Source organism: Sander vitreus, chromosome 4, assembly GCF_031162955.1.
Source record: "Sander vitreus isolate 19-12246 chromosome 4, sanVit1, whole genome shotgun sequence".
Taxonomy (NCBI): Eukaryota; Metazoa; Chordata; class Actinopteri; order Perciformes; family Percidae; genus Sander; species Sander vitreus.
In genome coordinates, this window is record NC_135858.1 from 8,534,229 (window position 1) to 8,548,088 (window position 13,860).

Below are 13,860 nucleotides of genomic sequence, written 5' to 3' on the forward strand. Positions count from 1 at the left end.
TCTATTTAGTTACTGGGTAGGAGTTTTAAACAATGCATTTTTTCAACTAGCTGAAACCAATAACATGATGTCAATCACAGTGAATGTAGGGTGTGAAGAGGCTTTTAGCTCTTTTCTATTCTATTATTTTCAATTTGTTTATGCCTTTTATTTTGTTTGTTTGGTCCTGTTCTTCAAAACTGACTAAACCGATTTCAGTAAAATTGGCCTATGGGCCAAGAGAGATCTGATTACTTTTTTGGTATGGTTGGTCCATGTTGCCATTGAACAAAGCATGTTACATTTTTGCTCATTACACCTGAACCAATAGAGTTGTAGTAGTATTATTTTCCTTAATTCCTTGATTCAAGCTATAAGCCTAAACCATTTTGATTGTTTTTGTATTTTCTCCTCAAAACTTGATAACATCATACAAGTTATGGCAACTCTTACAGTTGCAAGCAAATTAAGAAGACAGGTGCAACTCCAGGTTATCCTGCAAAATCATGATGGCATTTCACCTACAGATGGCACCATGGCAACAGAAAGATTTAAATGTACACAACATGACATAACATAACTGTATAATCTCCAGACAGGATTTAGGTAGTCTCCAGAAAAATCATCATCTGCATTACAATATTTTTGTTGAGTTGCTTATCCATAAGAACATTTAATTCAAAATGGCAAGAACAGACAGCATATCAACTTATTACTACAAGCCTACATGTTCTTTCATTTGTTCATATTGTGTGTATGTAAAGTTTTAGCAGGTTCAGGTTTACAAACTGATTTAATGAGATTGATTAGATTCATTTTGATGCTAATTGTTCCTCACATCCAGTGGCTTTAGTTATGTAGTGAAACAGTTCTATGCTGTATTATTGGAATATTGGATATTCTTCAGCATATAAACTGGGGATTCATTGATGTGTTAATGAATGCCTTTTACTTAAGCTTTTTATATAAAAAATGTTGGGCTTGTTTCTAAAAAACGGCATCTGAGCTGTTGAATGTTGTATAATGTCAGGGCCATTTTTTGATCCCAGTCCGTCAAGAACATTTTGTGACATTGTATTATTTATTTTTGGGCAAAGGTAATTGAGGACTGATTAATAATAATTACTGCATACACATTCAATTATTTTTCTATTTTGCTTTATTTTATTTTATTTTTTATTTTATTTTTTTTTGGGGGGGGGGGTGTCAAGGACTAGTGCAGTGTCAAGGACCAGACACCCCCCTCAAGTGGTTGAGGAAAAACTCCCTGACTCTCTTTATAGGAACACCGGAAGATACCTTGGAAAGAGGACAAGAAGGAAGCCCCCTTCCTGGGCTGGATGATGTCTGCAGGACTAACCCCATCTGCACATTGACCCAGCTGTTTACAATCATTCCTCATTCTTGTGAGACCCCCCCAACCCCTCTCATCTTTTATGTACTCCTCCTAAATCTCCGGTTGCAGAAATTAACAAACCGCTCCCGCATAGTCGGCCTCCAATGGGTCTCCCCTATTGCTTGTTCCCCAGACTCCACACACTCCGCTGTCTCCCTGCTCGAGTAGCGTCTCCTCCATCCCGGGATGAAGAGCCTGACAAACCTTCTCAACAACGAAAGCCTATTGGGCTCACTCCTCAAGTCCTGCTCCTCCCTGAAATGAAAGGCCTCCTGACTCTGCAGCCACTCCTCAAGCACCCTTACTCTTTCAGGCATGACATTCATCTTCTGCAGCTCCTCAAAGCCATGAGCTGCTTCCACCTGAGTTTCCTTGCTATCTATTTCAGGGATTTCATTCAAGTACTTGTCAGCAAACTCTGTGGCTGTTGATGTTTCAGAAACACTGCTGGTGACCTGTGTCTTCTGGCTGATTAGGTCATTGATTTTTTTCTGAAGAGTCTCTATGTCTATGCGAAGGTCCTTGTTTTTCTGGATGAGAAATTTATTAGCCTGGTGAAAGGATTCCCAATCTCCAGGGGTAGTGCTTTGCTCCTGGGAGTCTATCTCATCTGCCTCCGTTGTTTCAGGGACACAGCTGGTGTCCTGTGTGTCCTGGCCCATCAGGTAATTCACCCGTTTCTGCAACGCCTCCTTGTCTGTGGTTAGAGATTTGCTTCTTATGCAGAGGGCCTTATTTTTACAGAGGAGGACCTTATTTGTTTTGCAAAGAGATTCAAAATCTTTGGGGGCTGTGGTGCCGTCCATTTGCTAATTGTTGTTGAATAAGTTCTGTAATGAACACTGCCGGTTGTTGCAGTTATTCTGTTTTTTTGCTCCTTGCACAAGCTTTCTACCAGTTTTAACCAAGGTCCTTCCCTAACCTGGAAAGGAAGGGTGTTCTAGAACTGTTTTCTGTTCTAGAACAGCTGATTAGAATTAGTTCAATTAATTCTGAGAATTCTGAAACCCGTTGTCTATGTCTTGTGAAAGCCATTACACTTCACCAGGGTTTCGGGTAAGTAAAGAGCCTCAAGTGTGCATGTGCGGGAAAAGAAAAGTATCACAAATCATAGCAGCACAAGAAAAGCGTGATTTGATGTGGTAAGAAAAATCAACCTAGTCCTATATTACAACATATAAATAACTCTGCATTAACTGTGTTATCTCAATCTGAATTTGATTTTGTCACTGAAATGGTAAAACTTGTAACCTCCTAGTGTCCATAAAAGGGGTAGGTTCAGCTGTTTGAGGGGCAGTTGCAAAAACATAATAACACCAGCTGCATACAGTGGGGCACCAGCTCACAGAAAACTTTCTAGCATGTAGGCACCATTAGTGCACTGCATTACATTTTCTCCACTGGAAGGACACCCTAGAGGGCTCTTTATCATGTTTGATCTAGCATAGGTGCATCCAAGAGGGCGCTTTTGCTGTGTTTTCTTCGAACATGGAGGCATCGCGGGTCCCATGACCTTTCCGGGGCGGCCCTGAGCATAAGGCATGGAACTGGGCCTTGATCATCTTAGCCCAGGCTCTAGTCCTGTAGGGGGTTCAGGTTATAACTCAAAGGTCAGTGGTCTTCAGAGAGGGCTGGCAAGGGTACTCAGCCACCAAGCAAAACACCATCAAACTAATCATATAAGAATACTCTTCTTTTTTTTAACATCTATTTTTGCAAATCAAAACCTTAGTGTTTTATACTCATGATACATTTGAGTGAACAGAGCCTGTCCACTTGGCTTGAACTCAATGTGGGCTGCATCAAATGATCTTGTAGTGATAATAATTAGCTGCAACAAGATAAGAAAAGAATCATTGATACCCAGGAGGGAAGAGACAAAAGACAGGCTAAGAGGTAGGAAGAAGGTGAACTAGCCTAGTTTACATTGTTCACCATTAATGAATGATGATGACTCTTAACCCCCCACCCTCACCCCTAGTCACTACACTTTGCATCAACCTACATCCTGGACTATAGCCTACCACACACCTAACACCAGCGCATGGTACATTCTGCACTCAATCCATTCAGCCTCTTTTTTTCTTATGTTAAACAGTTATTGTGTTTATATTTGTTTCTGTATTTGTTTATTTCATATTAATGTTCAATAAACATGTATGCAGTTACAACCAAGAGAAATTTCCTGTATGTGTTACCTCCTTAGCAATAAACCCTTTTCTGATTCAGATTTTCTGGTTCTGAGGTATAGGCATACTGGTACATGGTGAGTCTTCAGTACCACTCTCTGTCGCTAGATGTCGCTGGTCCCTGTGTGTAGGGGCTAGTGGGCAGGCAGGGGGCTGGATGTGGGCTGTTGGAGACTCCAGGGGGGCAGCAGAGAATGTGTCTATGAGTGTGTGTTTGAGTGTGTGTTAAAGGCTCGTCGAGCAGCAGGGGAACTTGAAAACTTCACTACGTGCAGCGGCGGAGATCTGTGATCGGAGGGTCCGCGATTGGGAGCTCAATCGGCTGCTTACAGTCCAGCTGTGATCGACAGAGGAAGACCGGTCCACTTCTCAACATTGGAACGATTTCCGGCCAACATGGATGATTTAGGTAAGTTCGCTCGCCGTGAACGCAACATTTACACATCGCGTGGGAGTGTAACGTTATTGTTTGCGGAAACACGTAATGCTGGCGTTAGCTGTATATTCAACCAAACGGGGTCTTTTAAAGGAGCTTGTTGACTACAGCTGTCTGTTTTGGTCAGCAATTTATGATGTAGGTCCAGGTAGGTGAAGTTATCCTGGTTCAGCTGCGCTCAGCGCGAGGTTATGCACAGAAAGGCCCCGCGTGCTGACATGAGGAAGCCCTGCTCACTACGATAATTAGCCCAATTAACAAGCTATGGGCAGGTAGTAGCAAGTAAAAAACGTGTGCAAGAGGACTTAGTGCTCTGTTAGTGCATTGGCAGTGTTTGTCGGCGAGTTATTCCTCTTACAATTCCTCGACATCACTTAACTAGGCATGGCAGGCGGGTGCAGGGCTTGACTAACTTTTTTTCTTGCTCAAAAACTAGCTGAAATATATAAATTTGACCACCGTTTCATTTGGCATTTGATAAGACACTGGCCTATCGAGCCCTTCCTGGTGATTGCCATCACATAACTGCCTCTACTGCAGGTGGGATGGTAACAGCTGTTTTCAGTGATCAAAACAAAAAAAACTAGCCCATATAAATACAATAATTGAAAGAGTAATTCCAGACTTTGAATGGTCATTGTGATGTAGCCCATTTAAAGCCCCTTGCAACTAATTTTCATGATTTCAGCTGATTGTCACACCAGTGCTGCTCACATATAGCACACAGAAGCAGATAAATCCAGGAGAGCTGTGCTAAATGAACTCAGTAAATTATAGCACACTTGATGACAGCAGAAAATGTAATGCCTGAGGGCAGGTTGTGGTGACAGGGAGGATGTGTAGAGCTCAGCACAATTGTTCTTGATGCACACAATAGCCTGGCTCTTCAGATTCCCTCTGTGGCAGTTCCTTTTGCTATTTTTTTGTAGTAGTTAAAAAAATGGTGCTAGGAACCAAACACTCTTCACACTGTTTTATCTTAGCAATGGTCATAATTAAATTGCTGCTAACCATGTGAAATATTTCACAAATGTCCTTCAATAGTGTAGAATAATTTATACAGGCAACTATACACAACCCCTTCAGTGATGTGCAGCCTAATTATAAACAGAAGGAACCCACTGTTTATTTTTAATTAGGCTTTCACAGTGCTATAAGGAACAGTTGTTCTTTTTTTTGTATTCAATTACAAGCATTGACTGTTCAGTTTGTGTTAACAAGGCTTTGAGTTTTACCCTGGCAACTGTAAGGTTAAGTTTAGCAGGACATTTGTGAAATGCATTGAAGGAGTCAGGTTCATTGGATGCTAAAAAAAACCACCAGAATGCATTCATAAAGTCAAAGATGATAAATGCCTTGCAAAAGCTGTCCAAAAAGTTTCATCCTCGGTGAGCTGCTGGTGGACTTGCATTCAGATAAGAGATACAGCTCTGTTATACAGTAACATATCTTTCCCATTCCAGGCAGGGCAAGGCTATTTGAACTGGCTTGGTAACTTTAAAAAAATAAATTTGACTACAGTGTTTTTTTAGTTGCCGCCATCATGTTTTCTCCACAGCTGGATATACTGTATCTGTATTTGTATCAAAACCCAGCTCTCTGGTTGATATCTTGGTGGTGAGACTGTACCAAAAATATTAGTAATTCTATATCCAGTCAATATTTATGGATACCTTCTCACCTTACGTGGGTGAAGGGCTTTCCTTAAAGTAGCTCCTTTTAAAAAAAGAGCGTTACACAACCCCTGTGTAATTATCATGTCACAGAGTTGTAAATCGTTGTCATCGTTTTAGCAGACACCTGTAGAACTGTGGCGCACAAACTCCGAGAAATGTAAGCCCTTATGGATGGTGTTGGGATGAGAGTCACAGAGGGACATTTTGTCTGTTTTTTAGTCTGTTTATGAAAATTCAAAGTGTTCAAGTTTTAAAATGGTTTAAATGCAATCAAGGATAAAAAAAAAAAAAAGGCACCTTCGAAAGAGCTGAAGTGAGGCAGTGCAGGGAGTCAGTCATTCCCTTCAGACCCCAGAGAGGACAACGCAACCTACATGTATTTTTAGCAGAGGAGTCCTTCTTCTTAAGCGCTGAGCCAGCAGCACTTAGAAACCTTCCACCAACCGGCTCTTCTATCTCTCTCTTTTTCTTCCACTTTCCCTTACTTTTATTGTTCATTCCTAACAGTCTTCCCATATTCATTCCCTCATTGCCCTGACACCAGTGACATTAAAGCAGTGACCCTGACTGGCAGGTTTGCTTTTTCCCTAGTCTATATCCACGACCTTCCACTTCCGGGATTGCTCTGTTCCTCCTACCGGAAATTCTGCCGGATTTCACTCTTTTCAGCCGTATGTCTGGTACCTTCCGCTTTCTTTGTGTTGGAATTTTTTAACTCTGGTGGATTTATGAGGACTATGGTTAACTGCTCCTCAGATCTCTGCAGGGTAAATCCAGACAGCTAGCTAGACTATCTGTCCAATCTGAGTTTTCTGTTGCACAACTAAAACAATTTTTTTAACGTGTAAAGAAATGCCAATAAACCAGAGCACATTTTTTTCCCATCCCGGAATGCTGTGTGGATTCACCAGACCCTCCTTCGCAGCGCTGTGGAGGAAGGTCTGGCAATGGGAGACTACGTCTTCCCTAAAAGCGTCTTTTTCTGTGATCTGCACATGTGCACACTCTCAAATTGCTTTATCCCCACACTTCCTTCAGAACCAGCCGTGGGAGCAGACTAGCACTACTCGCAGGCAGGGCGTCGGGGTGGATCAGGCCCACATGCAGGGATTGGGCCCCAGCCAAAATGTATCCTCCTTAAACACTGCACTGCCCCACCCTCTCTCTCTATCTCTCTCCCTACTCCCCACCATTCCTGTGGTGAACCACATAGGAAGCTGCAGGCCATTGACAGTTTAAAGCTGGCTGAGTGTGAAGGAGAGCAGATTAGCCTTTAGGAAGATTTGGATCAAGGCAGATTGTGATGCTTGATCGCTTGCAATTATGAGGTTTTTAACTCCAGTCAGTAATGAAAGTCTTGGGTTTGGATACAAAAGTTTTCTTTCTTTATGCTAGACATGGATTTATATAATTTGTGTCTCCTTGTATTTGTGGACTCTTTGCCATTTAGATGCTGTGGCATGTTCTGAGGCAAACTTATATTGACCTCCCCTCCTCAGCTATCAGCGCTGCCAAGCGTTGCTCCTTGCTTCACTGCTCTGGGCCTGCACCAACAAGACATAAATGTCAAATAGCCTCCAAAGTGAACTTCCTTTTACTGACTTTGATCCGCAGTACCTTTTCGGTATTTCCTTTTTATGCCAGCAAATACAGTAACTGCTCTGTTTCTCTCTCACTGATTTGTTTTTACTGTCGCTTTAGTGGCATCATTTGAAATGAAGTGACTCCCCAGAGCCCTGTCAGCACAGCAGCTGCAGTGTTGGAAAGGTCACTCATGGACTGGGCGTGGGCAAATTAGTTTTTTTACTTACTCCAAATGAGATCTGATGTAGCCTAGATAGTAGGGCTGTGTATTGGCAAGAATCTGGCGATACCATACGTATCACGATACATGGGTCACGATTCAATATATTTGATTTTTTCTTTCACCCCTACTAGATACTCAACCATGTCTAAGTTTAGGTTGGTTCATTGTTTATAGGCTACACCAAAAGAAATGTGACATTTCCTCAACATACTCTCTTAGACTGTGAAACGGATGTCGTTTATGCCTGAGTGGTTGTTTTTCATGCTATCAGGGACACGGTTTGTATAATAACCTAATTTACCTTCTGCCCACTAGCAGTACAGCCTTGTCAGACACTGTTGTTTCAATAGTCAACCTTCTCCTTCATTTGACTTATGATGCAGTGATGGATCAGTAACTCTACAGTGCAATAACTAGTGAATTAGTTCAAATTCTGAAGGAATTTTTATGGAATCTAAGAAGTAATTTGGCAATGTGCATAACCCTCCTTTAGAAGTCAGGAATGTGATTTAAGGGGAAATCAGTATTAGGCAAAAATGCATATATGACTTTTAGATTCTGATAATATGATCAGAAGAATTGATCTAATATAGAAAGAGAGACTTTATATCAATAGTTTGATATTTTGGGAATTACGCTTATTTGCTGTCTTGGTGAGAAGATTGATACCACTCTCATGTCTGTATGCTTAATATGAAGCTACAGCCAGAAGCCGGTTAGCTTAGCATAAAGACCAGGGGAGAAAGCTAGCCTGCTCTGTCCAAAGGTAACTAAATGCCTACCAGCACCTATGAAGCTCATGACTTTATATCTTGTTTGTTTAATCTGAAAAAAATCCAACTGTTAAAATGACATCAAAAAAAATAAAGAAAGTTCAAGGAAGTTAGAGGTTACAAACAGAGGGCTTGGATTTTCAAAAAGTATTTACCAAAACATTTTACCCGGCAGAGAAGTTCTTACAAAAGTCGTTACCAGAGGCTAAGATAAAGGCTATATCTGCCTCTGCTTCTTGAATTATGACCAATATTTTTTTCTTGCAAGTCCCCCAACCTTATGGAAATGCAACACTAAATCACTTAGGACTCTTTTAAACGAAGTCAGTCCGGCCTTGGAGGTTCCCATTATCTCAAAAATCCCCCTTCAGTTAACATCCCCTTGACTTGAGCTCTAAAACCTGGCAAGTTGTTGTTGCAAATTACATCTTAATGCAACAAGGGGCAAGCCTACACTAGATGATACGTCTCGTGTGTGGCACATAAATCACACACAATCAATGTAGCATCTAAAGGCTTGATAGAATCTCTTATATCTCCTCCAGGGTTTGTCCATCTGGTTGACTTTAAAATTAAAATGCTGCAGGGCTTTGAAACATATGGTACACACACACACACACACACACACACACACACACGCACGTTTGTTTCACTATCTTTGTGGGGACCCGTCATTGACATAATGCATTCCCTAGCCCCTTACCCTAACCTTAACCATCACAACTAAATGCCTAACCTTAACCCTTACCCCCACCCTAACCATAACCTAATTCTAACCCTAATCCTAAAACCAAGTCTTAACCCTCAAACAGCCCTTTAACCTTGTGGGGTCCAGCATTTTGGGCCCCACAAGGCTGTGCAGACCCCATAAGTTTACTGTATTCCCTGGTTTTTGGACCCCACGAATATAGTAAAACAAACACACACACACACACTCACAAACACACACACACACACACACTCACACACACACTCTCATATTAAAAAAAAACACGCTCCTGATCACAGATTGGTGCTATGGACAGACAGCTCTGAGGAGGAAGCTGACTAAGCAGCGACAGCTCTACACTCAGCCACCATAACAACAGCCTGCAGGGTCCACATCGAACAGCTGCTGTAGCTTTTTGGAACTAGGGTTTATTTGAAAATAGGGCTTTAAGCCAAAAAACATATTTAGACTCATAGAGACAGTTTCACAGCCTAGTCCCAGACTAAAATGCCTGTTTTAAGCTGTCTTAACTCAAAGTGACTTGCACAGACTGGAATTAGAGCTACTCTAGGACTACATTTATACTGAAATTAGTCCTTCTTAATACTGATATCTAAATGAAGACTAACGTACATAACAGCCAGTAGGGTTGCACAATTAATTGCAATTTTATCGAAATCGCAATATGAACTAGTGCAATATCCAAATCGCAGGGGGGCGCAATATTTGTTAAAGGCAAAATGTGTCAGACCATTCTAAAATAAAGTATTATGGTGCTGCAGAGACATCCCGGCTTGCAAATTGTATCCTACAGACAAAAGAAAAAATCTTTGTTTAGTACAGATCCTCGCAAAAGGATGCAAGGATTTTTCTTTTATATTTTTCAATGAAAATGAGAATAATGTTACAAAAATGATCATTTCCTCCAATATCGCAATCGCAATATCAGTCAAAATAATTAGAAAGCAATTAGATATTTTCCTAATATCGTACAGCTCTACCAGCCAGACAAGTATGAATTACATTAAATTACTTTTATGAAATAACACAAAATACTGTACAACATTAAAATAGTGACATTTAATAAGTGACTAAACCAAGGCTGGTTTAAAATGTAGTTTGTGGTGATACTCGCACTCATGAATATCGAGATGACAAAACATTTCTACATTATTTTTTACATATATTGTTCACCATGGCTGGTATTCACAATTCATCACTGTATTTTCTTTTAATCATAGCTCTCTTGTCCAGCTTCATATCCAATTAAATCCTGTAGGATTCTCATTTCATGTTCCTCCTTCAGATATTTAGTTTTATGCTCATGAAATTCTCTGGATAACTTTTAATGCATGATCATCTTTTTTTGTTGTTTCTCTGCTGAAAGGTGGTGGTGGCAGCATCTTCTCTCAGGGATGTTATGGCTGAAGTGGAGGCTACACACTCACTGTGCACTGGCTCTTCCAACCTGTTCAGATTCCTTTCCTCTGAAAAAAAGAATACTGTTAGAAACACAAATAAACTCATATCCTTAGAATGATGATATATACCATTTGTGCTCAGGTCGTCATCTGAACTGTCTAAATGGTCATCGTCTAATCTACCATTTAGAGGTTGCTGGTACTCTATTATTCCAGACAACAAGTCACGCAATCTTTTTCTTTTTTGGTGGTCCACTAACAGTCTTAAATCGCTCTCTTCTGATCTCTGCATTGATTTTTTTTTTTTTGGGGCATTTTTGGCCTTTATTTTTATAGGACAGTTGAAGACTGTCCTATAAAGGGAAGAGAGAGAAGGGGGAATGACATGCAGCAAAGGGCCGCAGGTCGGAGTCGAACCCCGGGCCTGCTGCGTCAAGGAGTAAACCTCTATATGGGTGCCCCCATCTACCAACTGAGCCATCCGGGCGCCCTGAATTGATTCTTTTTAAAGCTAGTTTAAGGTTCGTCATCGGAGTCTATAAAGGCATATATCATTTTATATAAATTATGTCACAAACGTGAAGATGAGAAATACGAAATACTGATTATAATGTAGATATCTCACCTGAAGTTCTTCTTGTGGTTACATTTTCGTTTGCATTGAGTTCACTGCAAATTGTAGCCTGACTCAAATTGCTTTTAGAAGCGCTCTTTCATACTCAAGTTTTTTTCCCCTGCCATTGTTTTGTCTCCAGATTCACATCACTGATTGTGTTTTCTATTTCATAAGGTTTTTTTTAGGAGCACCATTAGACCAACAGCATGTGCTCATACAACCTAATGAGGCTTAACCCGAGTGTTCTCATTTAGGCTTACTTACCTCCATAGTCTCTACAGCCTCGGGAAGGAACTTGTTTGGGTGGAACGTGTACGTTCAAAAGTTGTTTTAGTCGTGCAACAGAAAACTCCGATTGGACAGATAGTCTAGCTAGCTGTCTGGATTTACCCTGCAGAGATCTGAGGAGCAGTTAACCATAGTCCTCATAAATCCACCAGAGTTAAAAATTCCAACACAAAGAAAGCGGAAGGTAACGGACATCCGGCCGAAAAGAGGGACATCCGGCTGAATTTACGGTGACACCGGAGAAATCCCAGAAGTGGAATTTTGTGGATATAGACTAGGATTCAAGCGAAATCTGTCTGTGGTTAGGATCTGTGTCGTTTAAATTAAAGACCAGCATGTCATACAATATAGTTACTGCATGTACCAGTCATGTTCCTCTGTTCTGCTTTTTGTCAGATGAGCTCAATGAGCCCTTTTTCATGGGCAGCTTCTAGTCCAGCCGGACACGCGTCTTGTGACAGGAAGTGCCCTTATTAGTGACCTCTCCGTTGTAGTGGTAGTCATGTGGATTCTTTGCTGCTAACCAACAGAATAGCCTATTGTAGGTCACAGACATCATGTTAGTCATACTAACTGGTGGACATGCCTCACCCTGTCCTATTTTTTTGTGACTTCCTTAATGTGAGCGGAAGGAACTGGTTTGCTTTGGTGTCATTACATCCTGTATTTCTTTCTTGCTGTTTTCGCCGTTTCTCATTTTGTTTCCCAGGCAACCGGGACAGCTCATTAGCTTGATGTAGCATTTTGTCAATGAAGATATAAAGCAAAGTAAGGAGAAAACAGGGTGCAGTTACAACACATTTTGAAGTATGTAATAGGTATATATAAGCTGTTATCTGCCCCCCACCATCCTGCTGTGGTCTGATGAATTGAGTTCCCTGCTGACTTTGTGAGATTCTCATCCCAGCACTCAGTCTGACAGTGACTGACAGCTCGGTCGATGTGATGCCGCTGATCCTCTGATGCAAGCTGTAAGAGAAAAACAGCTGGTATAGCAGTTTTGCACCAAAGATGAAGATGCCACAGTATTTTAATTTGAATCAAAATGATATTGGTAGCACAAAAACGAATCAACCCCAATGTTTCAAAAGGTAACCGCTCTTGAAATTGTGGTCCTTTGCTTCAGTTCAGTGAATGCCTATTCGTCATATGAAATGGAGCCCTAATGGTGTCAGAGATGGCCTTTCAAAAGCACCTGCATGGCTTTGTTTAGGCTTTTCTCTAATTGGCTCCTAAATGTCATTTTTCTAAGAGGTTGTATGGTTGGCATGGTTGCAAGCTTAGATAACACATCGCTGTTTTATTAGGAAATGGGTTTGTGCCCAGCAGGTTTCCTCTGGCCTTGGTGCGTGTTTAAATAGTCACAAACACACCACTGGTACTGCCCTATTTGGGATATAAAGCCACCACAATGAAGGCCTTTGATTAATTGGGCAGTTTGGAGGGTGGAGGACAAGTGAGTGTGCACACGTCAGTTTGTGTGTGTGTGTGTGTGTGTGTTTCATATTGCTTGTGCTTTAGTTGGATTTACAATCAGCATCTCATTTGTTAAAGAGGATCAGTCAGGAAGCCCAGTCTAGACCCCACTAGGGTTAATGACAGCATCAGTGGTGCTTGATTAGGATTACTACTCCACAGGTTTATAGGGGTGTTGGCTTTAGAAGAGTTTACACACACACACACACACACACACACACACACTTGCACTGGCACCCATGCCGAGCTGACTGTTTTTCAATGGATTGATTTGGCCTGCTTTGCAGACCTCACAAACTCTTCCCTCCATCCTCTTCCCTCTGTCCTCGTCCTGCCGGAGGGGGACAAAGAGCAGCTTGTTTCTGGTGCTGTGACCTACTTCAACCCAGAAAAGACAGAACCAGACAGAACTGATTAGGAGAAGGGGAAAACTGTCCATCCAGTCAGCCATCTACTTTTTTTCTGCCACTTAACCGGGTCTGGGTTCTGGTTTTAGTCTATATCCTTGACGTTCCACTTCCAGGATTGCTCCGGTGCTGCAGGACATTTTAAAGGAATTTTAAACTCCAGTGGATTGATGAGGACTATGGGTAACTGCTCCTCAGATCTCTACATTGTAAATTGAGACAGCTAGCTAGACTATCTGTCCAATCTGAGTTTTCTCTTGCACAACTAAAACAACTTTGAACGTACACATTGCACCAAAACAAGTTCCTTCCCGAGGCTATTTTGCAGTGGCTCCGTGCGGAGCTTAGCGATTTGTGATTGGTTAAAAGAAATGCTAATATACCAGAGCACTTTTTTTTCCCATTCCGGAAGGCTGTGTGGACTATCCAGACCCTCCTCCGCAGCGCTGTGGGGGAAGGTCTTGCAAAGCGAGACCATGATTGTAGCAATCTGACAAAAACAAATTTTAACTCAAGATCCTGTTACTGATCACTTTTTCCAGAGCTTTCAACCACGTCTCATAGTCTTAATGACCAGATTGAGTATTCTCTGTTAAAAAAAAGCCCCAGAAAGAGCTAGTGATTTGGTAAGACTTTGTTATTTGTTAAAGCTAAAAAAAAATCACAATTAGTAGGCACCTCAATTGA

General features: G+C 41.4%; 1 protein-coding gene across 1 annotated transcript in view; it reads left to right on the forward strand.

Annotated features, from left to right (window-relative positions):
* The first annotated feature begins 3,740 nt into the window (after positions 1–3,740).
* LOC144516603 (paxillin-like) overlaps positions 3,741–13,860 on the forward strand; it is a 32,756-nt gene continuing 22,636 nt past the window's right edge. The window contains exon 1 of the mRNA XM_078248037.1: positions 3,741–3,973. Within this exon, the coding sequence (XP_078104163.1) occupies positions 3,961–3,973 (13 nt within the window). The 5' untranslated portion in view covers positions 3,741–3,960. The remainder of the gene's footprint in view (positions 3,974–13,860) is intronic.